The sequence below is a fragment of the Arvicanthis niloticus genome, chromosome 6 (assembly GCF_011762505.2).
Source record: "Arvicanthis niloticus isolate mArvNil1 chromosome 6, mArvNil1.pat.X, whole genome shotgun sequence".
NCBI classification, from domain to species: Eukaryota; Metazoa; Chordata; class Mammalia; order Rodentia; family Muridae; genus Arvicanthis; species Arvicanthis niloticus.
Window position 1 is genome coordinate 1,964,834 of NC_047663.1, and position 17,999 is coordinate 1,982,832.

Genomic DNA, 17,999 nt, shown 5'->3' on the forward strand with positions numbered 1-17,999 from the left:
CAGGCGCAGTCCCGGCCCGGAGACAGTACAGGGTTGGCGCTTTCTCCACCTACCCTGAGCGGCGTGCCTTTGTCTCGCCAAGGGAAGCAGTGGGCGCCTCGTACCTACGGAACTCGCTGCGCAGCCCCTTGAATTCAGCTCAGTGGTCCAAGAAATTAGCAACCTGAGGAGTCCAGTACTCTTAAGCCTAAGAGAAGGGCCTGACCCATTGTTCTAGAAAGAACGGCCCTTTGAGTGTATACTAAGGCGGGCGCTTAGCCAGGAGGGAAAGGGCAAAATTTGAATGTCCTCACCCGAAGTCAGGTTGAACTGTATTTTCCAGGGTGACTTATTGAGAGCTAAAACTTTCAGCAATGGTTTAGACCCATTACGGCACTAATGGGTAATCCTGAGTGCAGTTGGGCTGCAAAAAAAGCCTGCGTTTGCACCCTTTCACAACTGCCTGGTGATACATCCTGCACCAGAAGAGTCAATGCAGAGGCCCCACCAGGACGGAGACTGTTAAAAATCCAAAGCTTCTCAACAAGTACCCAGTAAACTCCACAACAGATGTAGACTATTAAAGTACTGGTCCAACACAGCCTGCTGCCAGAACAAACAATCATGAGAGTTTTGAAATACATTTTATTTTCACTGTTCTGCACTGGAGAGATGACATCCAAGGAGCGGGGAGACAGAGATGCCTGAAGCTTCTACCCTTGCTGTGTAGGAGCCACATGGTTCTTCTGGGTACCAAGGCCATGCCTGGACACCAGGAAGTTAGTTCACATCGTGCTCTCTCGGCCAGTCTAAGCATCCTTGCCCCAACACAGCTGGCACTCTCCAGAGAAGGTCCTACTTGCCCTCCAGAATCCCAGTCCCCAGGGAAGTCGGACTGCATCAGGACCAAGGCAGGGAACCAGTGACAGGAGCCAGACCACTGAGGACAGGGAAGAGGGTGAAGGGTGAAGGCCCAACCCTTGCTCACAGAAGGGACACTACAGGGCAGTAATAGGGGAGGAAACGGCTAGTTAGACATCTAAGTGGTTTCTGGTGAACTGTAGTGTTACTCTGGATGGTGAGCGCCAGACTCAGGGTCAGTCGAAGGAGATGAGCTGGGCCTCACTGCCCTGGGCTGGTGGCCCCTGTGTAGGTGGTGGCTGCGCCACAGGTTGCTGGGGAGGGCCAGTGCTGGGTGGCATCTGGAGAGAAAAAGCAGATAGGCTCATCACTGCTCATCACCCCCTTCACAAACACAAACTTTTGCTTGGAACAAGCTTCCCCTTAGCACAGAGTAGAAATTAAGTTGTTACCAACAATGCAATGACACTTGTGAGCTCTTGTAAACCTGTTTCCTATGCAATGTGCATGCATGTATACACACATGCATTGAATGGCACGTCATCCTTCTGTCTGCTAAGAAAGCCCCTAGGTGTAAACTTAGTGCAGGGGATCAGAGGATGCCAACTGTCCAAGGGCAAGTGGCCAGGAGATGGCTCACCTGCTGGTACACCGGCTGCTGCCCTGTCATGTAGGGTTGCTGGGCTGGCAGAGATGCATCCTGGCCTGGAAGGGTGGTCATGAGATTCTGTGGGAAGTAAGATGGAGCCCAACACTGAGTAATCTGTGGCTGGAGAGAACCAGACCCTCCTGGTGGGACCTGTCTGTGGTAGCCCTCCATGCACAGTGAAGACTAGGTCTCTTTACCTGCATGTTGTATGGCTGATAGCCCATGGACATTGGCTGGCTCCCCATGTAGCCTATGTTGCTGGTCTGTGGAGCCTGGGAGATGGCTGGGAGGCTCTGTGGGGCCTGAGAAGCCACATTCTATGAAAGGAAGGGGGTGAGGTGAGGAAGCAGACGAGCAACAGGCAAGGGCTGGGTGCAGATGCAAGGGGACACTTTACCCACCCACGTACCTGGTAGCCTGGGGTTGGAGTGGGCTGGTAAGAGGAGTAGGCAGGGCTGGCGGTGGGCCCGGCCTGGGCCTGAGGGGCAGCCTGGGCCCCGGGGGCAGCTGTCGGGTACATGTAGGCGCTGACCATGCTGGGATCTGTAGCAACAAAATGACAAGAGTAGAAGAGAACACCCTCTCTTGGGTTTCTCCTTTTGATGTAACTTTCGAAACCAAGTATATGTTTCACATCTTCATAAAAGAAAAGTAAAGCCATGTGTGTGGGGAGTTGGGTCCTATGGGAGAAAAAAAGCAGAAAAAAGGAACCACATTCTTTTTTGTTTTCATAGTGCTGGGGGTTGAGCCAGGGTCTTGGACATGCTGGGAAAGTACGCTACCTGAGCTACAACCGCATTCTTCAAACTGTTTTAAAACAAGTGGTAGTCAGACTAAAGGGAAGGCGTTAGGGAGATTTGATACTAGTAATTTCTCAAGCCCGTAGTTCACACCTGAGAAAACAGAAGGAAGGCAAACATTCCTGTCCTACAGTAGCCCAGGCTAACACGTCAGAATAGACAATGTGTAACAGAAATGAAGCAATGCACCTGGGATAATGAAGGCCACCAAGCTGTCACAACAAGAAACACTGGAGGGAACCTCGTTTGCAAATCACACATACACACACCACAAGGTCCTCAGTAACCTACAAACTGTAAACACACCCTAAGAACCCAAGCCTTAACTGTCTGTTCGGTCTTAAATTGGAGTCCTCCTGCCTTTAATTCCAGCATACAAGGCAGAAGCGGGTGGATCTCTATGAGTTTCTGGTTAGCCAGGGCTACATAGTGAGACTGTCTCAGGAAATGAACAAAACGATCTTTAAACAACAAACTCAGGCACTGGAGAAACAGCTCAGTAGTCAACAGCACTTCTTGCTTGTTGTTGTAGCGGACGCAGATTTGATTCTCAGAACTCATATGGTGGTAAACAATCATCTGAAACTCCAGTTTCCAGGTATCCAAAGCCTCTTCTGGCCTCTGTGGGCGAGGCCCAGCACACCCGTGGTGCACAGATACACACAGGCAAAACATAAAATAAGACTGCTGGGACACTGTGGCACAGGTCTTTAGTCCCAGCCCCGAGGAGACAGAGGCAGCCGAATCTCTGAGTTTGAGGACAGGCTAGACTACAGAGCGAGTTCCAGAACAGCTAGAGCTACACAGAGAAACTCTGTCTCAAAAAACTAAAATCAATTAACAGTAAAAAGACTGTTTCTCTCTGAACAAAATGTTTCCCAGCCCACCGCTCTGATGACAGTACAGAGGGGTGGGCCGCGCCAAGACGCACACTCTCAAGGTGCTTTGTGCCTTCCCGACTAAAGATGCAGTGTGTGGCCTAAGTAAGTAGAACCACCAGACAAATCAAACTGAAGACAATCTGCCAACTTTAGGGCAATGGTCATGAGGTGTTCAGGCCTGTCCTATGGGCCAGGCCGGCTGACAGTCTTAAGGGAATTTTCTCAAGCACAGACGTCTTTACTGGGGCTGTGTATGGTAATGACCTGCTGTGATGCAGTGGCTCCTGTCTGTGACCACATCCTGACTTTTGGAAATGCATTATGGGTAAAGGGAGTTTACCTGCCCCTCACCCTAGAAGAGAGTAAGAAATGTGTGTGTATATACATGAGTTTCCATATGGATAGGAAAAAAAATTCTAGAAAAAAACAATTCTAGAAAAATAGTCACTTAGAAAATGTGTTAAGTTCTTTATGTTATTCTCACTATCTTCTGTAAACTGGCAAGGTTACCTGCCGTGGTGCCAGGAATGCTGGGGTAGGGGCCAGTGGCTGGGGCTGGCTGACTCATGTACACACCATGCATTGGAGAACCCTCGACTGAGCCTGCTGGGCTGAAGGTGCCAGGAAAGCTGGTTGGGCCGGAGGGCTGGTAGAGCACACCCCCAGCTGTGGGCATAGCCTGGAGCTGGAGACAAAAAAGAGCCAACAGTCAGAGGGGGTGTCTTTGGCCTATGACGGGCAAGGTCGGGTGGGCAGCACCTGCCTGGGCATAAGGCAAGGGAAAGGCAGGCATCTGGGCACGCATCTGGACCGTCTGCTTCTGTTGCTCCAGGCGCATCTGCCGTTCCTTCTCCTGTTCCTGCAGGCGCTGGATAGCTAGCTGTCTCTGCACCTCCAGGTACTCCTGAAGTGAATGAGAGGCAGTGGTCAGGCCAGCCTGGGCCGCCCCCTACCCACATGCTGGATCAGGTGCCATACCTGCTTCTTCTGTCTCATGATCTCCAGTTTCTGTGCCAGCTGGATCTGACGCTGGCGCTCAGCCTCCTCAGCTGCCCGGCGCAGCTTCTCCCTGTGCTCTTCACGCAGGGCACTCAGAGCCCCTCGGGCATCACGTATCTGTGCCAGCTTGTCCTGAAGCCCCTCGTAGTACACTGTGTGGAGAATAGGACAGCTCAGACCCCTCGCAGGCTGAGGGCCTAGGTGATGTGGGCCTCTGTTCTCTTTGGGCAGAGCTGCTGGCCCTGGGACTGGGGACAGAAAGGAGCAGAGCAGGCCCCACCAATGGGACCACCTCCCATGGGCACTCTGTGGAGAAATTAAGAGGCTCAATGGAGTATGGGCAAGGAGCCCTGGGTGTCCCAGGGCCCTGGGGATCATTAGCTGAACCATTACATGGAGCTCAGAGTGACCCTCGGAGGGAGGGCACAGGGCACCTACACCTGCGCTCGTCCAGCTGGTTGAGCAGCTCGAGCAGCTGAGGGTGCATGCTGTTGATGGACTGGAAGAGTGACAGCACAGCTGAGTCGTTGGTGATGCTGCGGCCCCGCATGTGGTTGCTCTTCATGCGGTTGACAAAAGTGCTGACGGCATTCTGCAGAGCCTTGAGGAACTGCTCGTGGCTCTCCTCCGACTCCCCATTCTGGTACTGCTGTGGACACAGAGTGGGTAGCTGAGCACCACGGCAGGGCGAATGCTACGCCTGTCAAGCTTAGGAAGCATTCTCGCAAAGGTTCCGGGCTGGTAGACGGGCGCTGCCCCGTGTCCAGAGCCTGACATGGACACAGGACCCAGTCATTCATGTGTGACACATGACATGCCTGATCTGCACACAAAGCACAGAGCAAGGCTCTCATCCACCCACGACTGGGTATGACTGGCAGACACGTCAGCAGCTGAGGGACAAGGAGGGTCTCCTCTGAGCCGCTGTACAACACTGGGGTCCACAGAGCAGTTGGAGCCTGGAGACTCCTTTCTCTGACACAGCCTCACAACCAGGATAGAAGGCACAGCTTACCTCACTAAAGGGGCCACTGCAGGGAGTTATGGGCTGAGAGTCTGTCTCAGGAAGAGGAGCCTGGAAGAGATTGGAGGATCAGAGGGTCTCTAATTAATTAATACTTTGCCCAAGGGACTGACAGTCAAGAGTGCAGAGGAACCTCTTACCTCTGCCATGCTGTTGGGGGCTGTATGTCCTTCGCCAGGCTGGGCAGCTGGCTCTGTTAGGGGCACAGGTGCAGATGGTGTGGGGCTCTTCCGAGCTTCTTCCTGTTTCTTCTCCCAGTAGTTCCGGTTGAGGTATCTTGCAAGCTGAGAAGCAGTAAAGGAGGGGATGAGGCAGCCCTGGTGTGAGCCAGGGAGCAGAGAGAATAGTCGCTGAGACTGCTGCTTACCTCAGGGTCCATGTCCTCAGCCAGAGGTGCTGATGAGTTCTGGGGAGACAAGCATGGAGTCTGAGCAGCCACACGGTGAAGTGATGTGATCCCGAGCAATCTTTCAGATAGGGACCCAGTGGCACCAAGTGTCAGCAGATCTCAGGGCTGGCCCATGTTCTAACCACCTGTCTTGGCACCTGCCAGTCCTTTCCGTCACAAGCCCTTTGTGGCAGGCATCCACTTTCTTTTGGCAATAAAATCTTAAGAACCTCGGTTATGAGACTATCATGTACTACCAAAATCTAACTTTGTTAAGGCACAGGGCAGCACTGGCCAGGTTAACCTGGCTCCTTAGGATGGTGCCAATACTGCACCAACTCTGTGCTGAGCTCTAATGAAGCCCTAGTGTGAGCCCTGCGCAAGATCTAGAAAGGAGGGAAGTTTCCTCCACCAGCAGGCCCAGGGCTGTTTCTAGCTCCAGGTCCCCTCTGTGGCTGGCTACTCTAGCGAGCTCTGAAGAGCCTCCAGATGAAATTCTAACTCCGCTACATCTTTACTTCCTAGCTACAGAAATAAGAATGAAGCAGACACCCAGACAGAACAACAGGTCTGTCTTGTACTTAAAATGTACAAGGAAGTGTGGAAGGGACTCATCTCCCTGGCAGGGGGATGCCATGTTAGGCATCCTCAGTACACCACCACAAAGTCCTGAACCAACAGGACACTTTTGGTGATCCCTGGAAATGAGAAGCCAGCTTGGCTGAAAGGGCTCACCACAGGCGAGGAATACAGGCTACCAGCTGGGGGTGCAGATGAAGCCAAGGGCGTGGGTTCTGCCTTTGGATGCGCTGTGTATGTTGACTTCTGTCTCTGAGGCAGAACAAGGAACAGAGTTACAGGTGCATGTGGCACAGGCTAAGGAGCTGAGCCTCCACAAACCTCTGCAGCCTAGAGTCCTCCATCAGTAGGAAAGTCACATGGCCTCATGGCTTACCATCCTCTCTTTCTCCTCAGCCTCTGACTGTGACAGAGCCAGCGCCAGCTGCAGCTCCTCTTCTTCCTGCAGGGCTGTCTCATCCCGCTTCGGGGGCAGCTGAGGACAGACAGGGGAGAGTGAGAAGGGCCCCAGGGAAGAGGTGAAAAGGTTCTAGGGACAAGAAGGGAACTTGTACCTGAGACTGCTGTGACAGGGGGCTGGTCAGGTACTCTGGGGGCAGCTCAGTGGTAGAGGCAGCCTTCCCTTCTGCCTTCCTGCAGACAGAATGAGACACTGTAAGCAGCTATGCACTGACACCACCCTCCAGGGGTTTGCTCACACCATCTCCACAGACTGACAATGAAGGACCAACGACATGTGGCTCCACACCCACCCTCCAGAGAATAGCAGAAGGGACCCTGGCGCCTCAGCCAGCTGCAGAACGTGAGTGGGTCACTTGGTCTAACTGAGTCCCTCTCCTGGCTGGGCTGAGCAAGGGGCTTTCTATAGCACCTATGAATTGCCTACTGCGCCTACCATGACCAGCATGACCCTCAGAAGGTGCCAGAAAGGGCAGCGTCTTAGGGTTTTCCTGCTGTGAATAGACACCATGACTGAGCCAACTTTTATAAGGACAACATTTTTTTTTTGAATTTATTTATTTATTTTGTGTAAGTACACTGTAGCTGTCTTCAGACACCCATATGAAGGCATCAGATCTCATTATGGATGGTTGTGAGCCACCATGTGGTTGCTGGGATTTGAACTCATGACCTCTGGAAGAGCAGTCAGTGCTCTTAACCACTGAGCCATCTCGCCAGCCCCATAAGGACAACATTTAATTGGGGCTGGCTTACAGGTTCAGAGGTTCAGTCCATTATCATCAAGTATGGCAGTATCCAGGCAGGCATGGCAGGCAGAGCTGAGAGTTCTACACCGTCATCTGAAGGCTGCTAGCAGAATACTGACTTCCAGGCAGCTAGGATGAGGGTCAGAAAGCCCACACCCACAGTGACACACCTACTCCAACCAGGCTATACTTCCTAAGAGTGCCACTCCCTGGGCCAAGCACAGTCAATCCATCACATTCCACTCCCTGGCCCCACGGGTATGTTCAAACACTGAGTCTACAGGGACCATACCTAGCCACAGCATAATAAAAAGTGCATTTAGTCCAACTTCCAAAGCCCCCATAGTCTATAGCAGTATCAACAATGTTAAAAGTCCAAAGTTCAAAGTCTCTTCTGAGATTCATCCAATCTCCAAACTCTGCATCTCCATGTCTGATGTCAAAGCTGTCTGTCTTCAGAGCTCCAGCTCCTTTTTCATCTTTGTTGACTCCCAACTAACTTCTTTCTCCTGGGCTGGTTCCACTCCCTGTTAGCAGCTTTCCTCAGCAGACAGCCCACAGCTTTGGCATCTCTTACATCTTGGGGTCTCCAAGGCAGCTTCAATGTTACAGTTCCTTATTCCAATGTCTGGGATCCACACATGAGCTTCTGGGCTCCTCCAAAGGGCTGGCATCACTTCTCCAGTCTGCCCTGTGTAGCACTCTAAGCTCAGGTTGATTCACTCCACCACTGCTGCTGTTCTCGGGGGTCACCCCCATGGTACTGACATCTCTAATACACTGGGGTCTTCCACTGCAACTAGGCTTTACCAATAGCCTCTCATAGGCTCTCTTCATGGTGCCAAGCCTCAACTCCTTTGCATGACCCCTTCAGTCCTGGCTGTCAACTACAACTGAGGCTGCACCTTCACCAACGGCCTTCCATGGCCTCTCACAGTGCCAAGCCTCGGCTGTTCTTCATGACCCTTTCATGCCTTCAAAACCAGTACCACCTAGGTGACTCTTACACATTACCAAGTACGGCTCCAGCACGAGGTACAACTTTGGCTATCTCTGGAATATAGCTTCTTTGTGTTCTTAGAAAACACTTCCCAGAAAATTTTACCTCAGAGATGCCAGTCTCTGGTCTCCTCTTAATCATCTCTAATTTCTTAGCTCCAACAAACCAGCATCAATTGCCCCAGTAGTCTCCTTCTCCTCTTGAGGAGAAACCCAGAGCCACATGGCTGAAGCTCCCAACTTCTGCTGCTTGCTGGGACTGGAACGTGGCCCCTGTTCTATTGCATCATCACCAGCTGCCTCTTTTCCAACTCCTTCACTGCCTAAGCTTGGCTGTCCAGGATCCTGCTCTGGAGATTGACTTTAAACTCAGAGATCTGTCTGTCTCCTGTATTACAGGAAATAAAGGCATGTACCACCACGCCTGAATTTAAGCTTTTCTTCACCTAGAACCTGCTCTGTCTCAGGCTGGCCTTGAACTCAGAGATCTGTTTGGCTTTGCCTCCTGGGATTAAAGGTGCGCACCACCATGCCCGGATCTAACCTTAGCTGGGAAGGATCTTGCCCCAAAGTCACTTCCCCCTTGATTCAGTTTAATATTCCTGAACACAGGATTCAGCTCCATTTCACTTCCTGGTGCCCCTTTAATACTTGAACCATATATTTTATATTTTTCCTTTCTCATCTTGCTACACTTGTTTAAAATGTTCTTCATGAGACTTAACCAGAGAACAAAATCTATGATAGGCATTTCTAAGACTTCCTTTGTCAATGCAATTAATCTGAGTCTTTTCACCTTAGCCTCAGGCAGACTCTTCAGACAAGGGCAAAAGCAGCCACATTCTTCACCAAAATCCACAAAACCAGGCCCTAGGCCACACATTGAAATTCTCCACTGAGACGCTTGATCTAGGTCCTCTCATTCAAATCACTCTCAGTAACCAAGTCTTCCATATCCCTACCAGGATGGCTCATTAAGCCCCATCTGAAGCATTCCACTGCTTTCCAAATCCAAAGTCCCCAAATCCACATTCTTCCAAACAAAAGCATGGTCAGGTCTGTCAGCAATACCCCAGGCCTTGGTACCAACTTCTGTCTTAGTTAGGGTTTTACTGCTGTGAACAGACACCATGACCAAGGCAACTCTTATAAAGGACAACATTTAGTTGGGGCTGGCTCACAGGATCAGAGGTTCAGTCCATTATCATCAAGATGGGAGCGTGGCAGCATCCAGGCAGGCAGGATGCAGGAGGAGCTGAGAGTTCTACATCTTCATCTGAAGGCTGCTAGCAGAATACTGGCTTCCAGGCAGCTAGGATGAGGGTCTCAAAGCCCACACCCACAGTGACACACCTACTCCAACAAGGCCACACCTCCTAATGATGTCACTTCATGGGCCAAGCATATACAAACCATCACATGCAATAAGGCCCAGTTTGATATATATAGATCAGAGATTTCTCCACAAAGTAGGGCTAAGGGCCATATATATAAAGCATAATCCGGATTTCAATGTACACATGCTCTTTTTTAAAGGAAAAATCCATGCTTTAACCACAGCACTGATGGTCATACCCAACTGTCCTCCCCACCTCAAATTCAGACTAGAGCACAAACTCGTATGGACACATGTGGACACAGGAACACAAACCAAAGTTGAAAACTCCAAGAGAACAGCTTGCAGACATGCTCTCATGCACATGAGTAAACACACATCTTGGCACTACACTTGCTTTTTGGAGATAAGGTTTCTCTGTGTAGCCCTGACTGTCCTGGACTCGCTCTGTAGACCAGGCTGGCCTTGAACTCAGAGATCCACCTGCCTCTGCCTCGGCCTCTGCAGTGCTGGGATTAAAGGTGTGTGCCCCTATACTAAGCTTGTAATTTCATTCCCAATCCAAACTACAGAATGTGTGGGCCAGGTCTAAAGTTCCAGAATTTGAAAGGCTAAGTCAGGAGATTCAAGTCCAAGCAAGAGCCTATTTAAACAAAACAATTCAAAGCCGGTGACTGGCCCAGGGAGTCTGAGCTACTGTGCAACCACATCACCCTGCCCTCCCTGTCCTAGAGTGTGAGGCTACATCACCCTGCCCGCCCTGTCCTAAAGTGTGGAGCCATGTAACCCTGCCCACCCTGTCTACCCTTTCCTAGAGCATGGGGCCACAGCACCCTGCCCACCTTGTCCTAGAGTGTGAGGCCACATCACCCTGCACTCCCTGTCCTAGAGTATGGGGCCACAGCACCCTGGCCACCCGGTCCCAGTGTTTGGGGTGCTGGAGTCGCCTGTATGGCTGCATTGGTTTGCCCCCCAGCCCTCCTGACAGTGCTTTGGAAGCCTCTGAGGCCTGTAGCTGTGAAGCATCAGAGTGCCATGGAGTGCACACTCACTTGTTCAGCTGCTCGTAGCAGGGCTCACACACACGCACTTCCTTCTCAATGCCGAACTTGGGGATGGTGGAGTACTTAGAGGAACACTTGCCACAGAAGATCTGCCCACATGCTCGGCAGTGATGCTGTGAGACAGAGCAGGACAGGTCCAGTGACATCGGTTATGACTACCCTGCCCGCCCACCAGCCAGAGCAGCCATGGCTAGTGCTAAGAACAAGAGCAGGGATGGGGACAAGGACAAATAGAACAGAGAGATGGGGGACTTGCAGGAAACTCAGTTTCAGCCACCATTTGGAGGAAAGGAATTAAAAATAAACAACAGAAAACAGGTGCTGATTCTGAAAAAGCAAGGGCTCCTGGATATGCAGAGGACCCTAGTGTTGTTGCTTAGACCCTGCAGGCCCCACATTCACAAATGTCAGGCGGGAAATGAGATGGGGCTATAGGGGCCGGTGGCCAAACAAGCTGAGCACCTTAGAAATAAGTTTTTACCCAATCCTAAAGAAAGCCTATCCTAAAGAAAGCCTAGAGTGACCCTGACTCAGCCTAAGCTTAGGATGTTCAGATCCCCAAGGTGAAGCTGGGCCCTGCTCATCAGGTAAACTTCAGATGAGGACACTGACCATCATAGAGGCCAAACACCCAGCTCCCGCCCCAAGCACTACATAGTTCTGAGCTGGATTTGCTTCCCAAACTATTAGGTTAGAGCAGTGACAGGATCACACAAAAAAAGCACTGCTTTTTGTGAAGATGGTAGGGGCATGGAACCGAAACCCAAGTCTCTGAGGATACTCACCTTGCGGGTCACCACCCCAAACTGTACTCTGCACCGATGGCATTCCTCAGCATCCACCCAGTCAGGGGCCTGGGGACAACAGTCATGATCACGTTTCCTTCCCAAGTACTCATAAACAGAACTTACCCCATGTCCCAAATAGGAAAGGTTCCCAGAGATGGTCCCAATGTGACTAGAGTACCTGGACCAAGACCATCAAATTATGTGGCCTAAACCACATGGCCCAGGGTTAAACTGCTCCAAAGAGAAACTTCCTCCAGACAGACTTCTGGTCAAAGGTAGAACCCTGATTCTCACCAATTTTGTGGATGCAGAATTTTGAGACAGGGTTTAGCACCTCACGGTGTAGACTAGGCTGGCTTCAAGGCCACAGAGATCCACCTGCCTCTGCCTCTGCCTCTGAGATCCCGGGACTAAAGGTGTATGCCATTGCAACTAGCCTAGTTTTAGGGCTTTGTGAAGAACTTCACTCTAGGTGTGGTGGTGCATGCCTTTAATCCCAGTACTCAGAGGCAGAGGCAGGGGGATCTCTGTGAGCATGGTCTATAGAGCAAGTTCCAGGATAGCCAGGGCTACACAGAGAAATCTTGTATCAAGGAAACAAATAAAAAAATCGACCAACCAACCAACAAACCGAACCCCAAAACAAATAAACAAACTGCTCCCTCCTTTCTTTTTGGGGGGAGGAGGGGTGGGTTTTTTCTTTTCTTTCTTTTTTTTTTTTTTTCAAGACAAGGTTTTTCTGTGTAGTCCTGGCTGTCTAGGACAAAACTTATAGATCAGGCTAGTCTAGAACACACGAGAGATCTGCCTGTCTCTGATTGTGGAGGGCTAGAATTAAAGGCAAAGGCCACCACACGGCTTTTAACAAACAAAAACAAACAGAACAGTGCTAGAGATAAAACTCAGAGCCGTGTACATGCCAGCAGGGGTTCTACCCCCAATCATACTTGTTTTAGTCATGTGAACCAAGTGGCACAGGCACCCACAGGCACCCACAGGCACCATAAGCACTTTTTCATCTTGACCTCAGGTTATCCGCAGCTTTTTTTTTAACTGCTTTTTTTTCGGTTTTTGTTTGTTTGTTTGTTTTACTGTGTGCTTGACAGGCAAGAGCTTTACAATGAGCTAAATCCCCAGGCTTGACTTTCTTTTGAGTCAGGGTCTCAATACGAACTTAGCACAGGAGTTCGTGGCACTCCTCTTCTGGAATGCTGAGATTAAAGGCATGAACCACCCTTCCAAACCCCAAACAAGAAAGAGTCCCAGACCCTCCCTCCCCCTCCCTAAAGCTCCTAAGCCAGTCAGCACCGGCTGACCCAGGTCCTCCCTCCCCCTCCCTAAAGCTCCTAAGCCAGTCAGCACTGGCTGACCCAGGACTCACTCTTTCAGCAGCGAACATGGCATCACTTTCCTTAAATTCAGGAAAGACATGTCCTGGGAAGAGAAGGGAGTTGTGACTACTGGGTGCCTTGCTAGTCACCACTTCTGACCCCTGACCTCTGCCTCATCAGACAGAACTGGCAGGATTCGGAAAGGATACCCAGAGTTCTGAGACCCAAGCCCAACCAGGTGTCACCGGAGCATCCTAATCCATGACCCCTCTCTTTAAACCCACCAGCTCTCTGGGCTGCTACATGTCAAGAAATATAGACAGTGGCAATAAAAGACCGTCTGCCTCCCTGGCCCGGCCTAAAACCTGCCAGTGACGCCGGAGGAACACCGCCAGTGCGTCGTCGCACACAACACCAGCACTCTGGCCTTGCTCTCCTCTGGTGTGAGGCACTCTTCTAGACTTACAGCAGGTCCAGCGTACTCAGACCCCAGGGTCTGAACTGAAGTAAATGTGCCAAGGCAGAGCTGGAAAGACAGCTCAGTGGGTAAGCATTGGCTGTTCCTTCCAACCAACCCATTGGATTCCCAGCACACAAACGGTGGTTCATAACTGTCTGTAATTCTAGTCCCAGAGATCCAACACTCTCCTGACCTTCCAGGGCACCAGGCATGCACATGGTCCAGGAACATGCACCACTGGCAAAGCGTCCACACACATTAAAACAAATGAAATCAAAAAGGTGTCAAGGCCCTGGGGCTGTTCCTTGTGTTCAGAACTCCTAGAATCCACCGTACTGACTTGCGAGGTCTTCCCTGACAGCTCGTCCTGCACTGGCCCCAGGAAGCATAACACTCTGAATGCAAGACCTTGGCAGAGCCTGACCTCCCTCCACGGAGCCCTCCGAGGTTTAGGGAAGACCACCACCTCACTCCCACTGTCAATCACTCAGGGAGGAGCGGTCTGCCCTCCCTGCCTGTATAACTGAGATTATCTAGTGTAGCTGTGGGAAGACAAACCTGTGGCTCCCAGTGACCATGTTCTCAGCCTGGGGCTGTTCTAACTTACCTTCTACCTTCATGATCTGGTATGTGTCCTGGACCACCTTGTACTTGGGTTCATTCCGGAAGGCATGTGCCCAGGCCTGGATCAGGTATAAGATCTTGTTCCGAACATTAACTTCCACTTGCCTCTGTGGAGCAGGAAGAAAAGTGGGGAGGGCTGAGGAGGTGTCTGAGATCGCAGAGGGAAGAGCAGTCTAGCAGACCAATTGCCCCGAGCAGAGACAACTAGTGCAAAGGCAGGGGGGAGTTCCTAGGGTTGTCAGGCACCAATTAATCCCCGGAGTGACCCTCCTGGGTGTCTGTGCTTGCTCAGGCTCACAATTTTTAATCCTGGAAAAAAAAACAAAAAAACAGGGGACTCCCAGAGGCAACATTGCTTCATGTTCCTGATCTACAACCATGCCTCCTTCCATCTGTCCAGGCCAGGGATCCTGGCCAGTAACACAGTTCTCTGGGGTCCACAACTAAACTCTACAAAAGGCACTAGGAAGACAAGACTAGCATTGCCTTGGGTCTGAAGATACAGATACTACAGATCTCCCTCTACCATCATCTGAGGGGGCAGGGAGATATCCTCTTCAGATGTTTCTCCACAGTGGGCTCAGGCCCTGTGAGCTACAGTCCAGCTTCATGCTTGGCACTCTCTGAGGGAGGCTGTGGCACATTACGTTGGGATGATATAGGATGAAGTAGCTTCAAGGAGGGATACAGGGGCCTTTACACTGGGATTTGTGTTTCCCTCTAAGAATTCCCTCCAGTAGAGGAGCAAACCAGCCTGGTGCACTTGTAGCACAGTGAAACACAGTGTGCCAAAACAAGAACAGGGAGGGCTCCTAACACTTTGCTTTTTCCAGCTAGGATCTTGCAACAAACTGGCCCTGATCTAAATCCGAGCTCACAGCTCAGTGCTTGAGACAGGTTCTGGGCAGCATGAGTTGGGGCTTCCTGTGAGACCAAACCCTGATGCTGGGTTCCATGAATGGGGAACGGCATGGCTTTGTCCAATCCAGCTGTATCACCATCCATATCACAATCCTTTAAGTGGTCCTGGGGACAATCCCACATGGGTCCAGAGAGCATTCCCTCTTCTGCTGAAGGGTGTGAATTCCACTCTCCCTTGGGCAACTCCTTGCTCAATCATTTTGCCCTCTTGACTCTGTCACAGATAGACCTCAACTTGGACCTCCTCTGCTCAGGTCTCTCCCATCCCTGAATGTGCTGCTCTGAACGTCTTCCCCAAGCTCGTGGTCACACATTCGCTCCACGGTCATCTATGCCCACAGGCATGTAACCTACTGCCCTTAAAAGCTCAGCTGCATGCCCCAGTCCCAGAAGAAGTGTCTTTCTCATCCTGCAGAAATAGCATGTGAGCCTGGAGGCGTCTCTGCCTGGGTCTACGCTAGACTCACAGTAAATGACCATCACTCCTACCCTCACCTCCTCTAACTCCACTGCGCCACCTGCTGGAGTTGGCCACAAACACTTAGAAGAGTCGGCACTATACCCGAATCTACCTTCGCTCATGACTCCCGGGACACCTACCTTCAGCAGCTCCTTCAGCTCTTCCATGGTCTGTTTGTTGGCCACTTCATCATGGACTGTCTGGCCACAGTTCTTTACCACAGACTCCATCACCTGAAAACACCATGGAAAAGAAAGGCCTAGCTCCTGATCAGGGCAGGGCCCCTCCTGCTGGAAGACAGACCTCTGAGTCCACCCAACTTGTTAGAAACCCCAAGCAGCAGCTCAAAGAGAGGTTACAGGCCCTGATAACACCCCATCCCTCAGGGGTGTGTGGACTGTAGCTAGAAGGGCATCGTTTGTGCTTCCCCCTGTTCCCATGAGTGGTCAGGCTCAGTGGCTGCGCTCACAACTGTACTTAGTGCTAGAGGATCCGCTGGTTGCTATGTGGAGGCCTGACACTGGAAGGGTAAGGATCCTTGAGTCTGAAGAGAGAACAGCAGCACAGGGCCGTTACCTCCAGAGCGTACAAAGCCACGTGTGGGTTCTTATCATTGACCTTCTTCTTGATGGAGTTCACAGCATATTTTGCTCTGAAAGGGGGGGGAAAAGGGAGAGGGTACTAGTAACAGCAGAAAGAGACTGGAAACGTCTCAGTTAGGTGAGGAAAGCCCTCCACCATAATTCTTTATGTATAAGATAGGGGTTTTCATAGCCCAGGCTGGACTCAAATGAAAGACCTTGAACTTCCTATCCCTCTGACTTCACTTCCCAAGGACTGGCATTACAAGCAGTCATCAGACCTGGGTTATACTGTGTAGGGCATGAAACCCAAGGCTTAATACATGCTAGGCAAATAATCTACCAACTGAAGTATATGCCAGCCACCATTTTGGCCCTTCAGACCTTCAAGGAAATATCAGTAAGACTAACTATCTCCAAACTGTACAGCTTTAATTGTCCCAAGATATCAAAACAGCCAGGATAAACAACTCATGTTACCAATTCAATCTTAAAAGAGAGGTGGCCCTCCTCACTTACTGTGTGTCCCCCTGACGGATCAGGTCGCAGATCTGTAGAATGGACTCCCAGTCTGTCTCCAATAGAAGCTGGCTGGTGGCTTTGTCTAAAGGAAAGAGATGCCATTCAAAGGGTCCATTGTGCTATGTTTCCGAGGTGGCTCCAAAAAGTCAACAATTCCCCTCATTTTAAACCGTCAATCCTCTTGAAGTACACTGACAACCACGGAAATGGCATCCTCCCATGCACAAAGCAAACAATGTAGAAATTATGTTTGTTCCTTTTCAGCTGTCACGTCAAGCTCTGAATTCACTCAATCCCCACAGAATTTCATGAGATGGGCACTAATTGCATCTCCTTTAAAGATAAATTAGAGGGTAATGAATGACCTATGTCACAGTTTGCTGGGCACTTTGAAAGGACACACACTGCTGTGTCTCAACAGGGTCACCTGACCCTTCAGAGTCCCATCATTTACAAGTTTTGTCCTTCACATTATCTCTTAGCTGGGGTAATGTACTGGGTCCCTTAGCAAGCTCTAGGGAGACGAGTGACAGCTTCTCCATGTCAAGCAGAGGGAGCAAAACTAAACCCCAGCCAACACCTCTTCACACTCCGATCACCTCCCTCTTTAAAAAGTGAGCTAAACCAAGACACACCACCTTCACTACTGATTCAACAAGTTACTGGATTCATACCTGGAATGCCAAACCTCCCAGAATATGAGCGTAAAGAAAATGTCTCACCATCTAAGATCCCCTTTGAAAACCTCAGTTCAGAAAGAAGCAGATGAGCAACCTATGATGGAGCCTGCTCCTGGACACAACACTTCTATTCAGAGAATGGTACGTGCAAGCCCAGCTCATTTTTCCCTCCTAAAATTTACACTGTCCAGGAAGCTCAGACAGGATCAACAAGCACCCTCAACAATCAGGGAAAAAAAAATGTCTTCCCAAACCGCCAGGCACTACCAGAGTTCAAGAAGCTGACTGGGGTTCTAGGAAGCGTTCCCCAAGGAGCTCAAAAGGTTTAAAGAAGGCTCCACCCTTCCAACAGGTATTGGGGTCTGAGACCCGCATGAAGCTAAGATCTGAGTCATGCACTTCATGACTCAGGACTTCGGCCCAATCGGTTCAGGACCGTCGGACCCAGAGGAAGAGAGGTCCGTCGCGGACTCCCAAAGAGCATTCCTCACTGGAACCCCAGGACTCAGTGCACAGCCTGGGCGGCCACACCCGAGGCCCGGGAACCGTGCAGTGCTCCCCGGAGGCCGATGGCCGGACTAGGTGGCCGGCCCGCTCTCCTGAGACCTACGGAGGCAGCATCTGGCAGATGCGCGAGAGAGCTGACTTAGAGCTGGCGGGCGGACGCGTTACCTAGGAGACGCTCGAAGGTGCCGCTGCCTCGCCCCATGGCGACCCCACTCCGGACCAACGCCGCAGGCGCTCCCTCTTTCGGAGCTGACGCGCCCCCCAACTTCCGCTTCCGCCTTTCTTTTTTCTGCTCGCGCACGCGCAACGTCTCCGCACCGCCCAGAGTCCTGCTCCAAGGGGGAGCCTTGCGCTTGCA

At 51.1% G+C, this 17,999-nt stretch overlaps 1 protein-coding gene across 3 annotated transcripts; it reads right to left on the reverse strand.

Annotated features, from left to right (window-relative positions):
• Window positions 1-604: 604 nt before the first annotated feature.
• Window positions 605-17,957, reverse strand: Hgs (hepatocyte growth factor-regulated tyrosine kinase substrate). 3 transcript variants are annotated; one of them, XM_034505856.2, is made up of 22 exons: window positions 17,807-17,957; window positions 16,452-16,536; window positions 15,928-16,003; window positions 15,492-15,584; window positions 13,954-14,077; window positions 12,937-12,989; window positions 11,553-11,621; window positions 10,756-10,880; window positions 6,715-6,793; window positions 6,537-6,635; window positions 6,317-6,412; window positions 5,561-5,599; window positions 5,334-5,477; window positions 5,185-5,244; window positions 4,608-4,818; window positions 4,149-4,321; window positions 3,934-4,074; window positions 3,681-3,855; window positions 1,899-2,032; window positions 1,687-1,806; window positions 1,481-1,567; window positions 605-1,181 (listed from the first exon to the last, which is right to left on the reverse strand). In XM_034505856.2, the coding sequence occupies exons 1-22, from the start codon at window positions 17,841-17,843 to the stop codon at window positions 1,077-1,079; spliced, it is 2,325 nt and encodes a 774-aa protein (XP_034361747.1). In that variant the 5' UTR covers window positions 17,844-17,957; the 3' UTR covers window positions 605-1,076. The 3 variants fall into 3 exon arrangements, with proteins under 3 accessions (XP_034361747.1, XP_034361749.1, XP_034361748.1); XM_034505858.2 differs by having other exon boundaries at window positions 3,747-3,855; window positions 17,807-17,950; XM_034505857.2 differs by having other exon boundaries at window positions 934-1,181; window positions 4,608-4,815; window positions 17,807-17,950.
• Window positions 17,958-17,999: the final 42 nt, after the last annotated feature.

Coding starts and splice junctions, on each gene's coding strand:
- Hgs (XM_034505856.2), bottom strand. CDS start 17,843: ATGGGGCGAGGCAGCGGCACCTTCGAGCGTCTCCTAG. Junction 16,537..17,806: donor CACCTTCGAGCGTCTCCTAG/GTAACGCGTCCG, acceptor TCTTTCCTTTAG/ACAAAGCCACCAGCCAGCTT. Junction 10,881..11,552: donor TTGGGGTGGTGACCCGCAAG/GTGAGTATCCTC, acceptor TCTGTCTCACAG/CATCACTGCCGAGCATGTGG.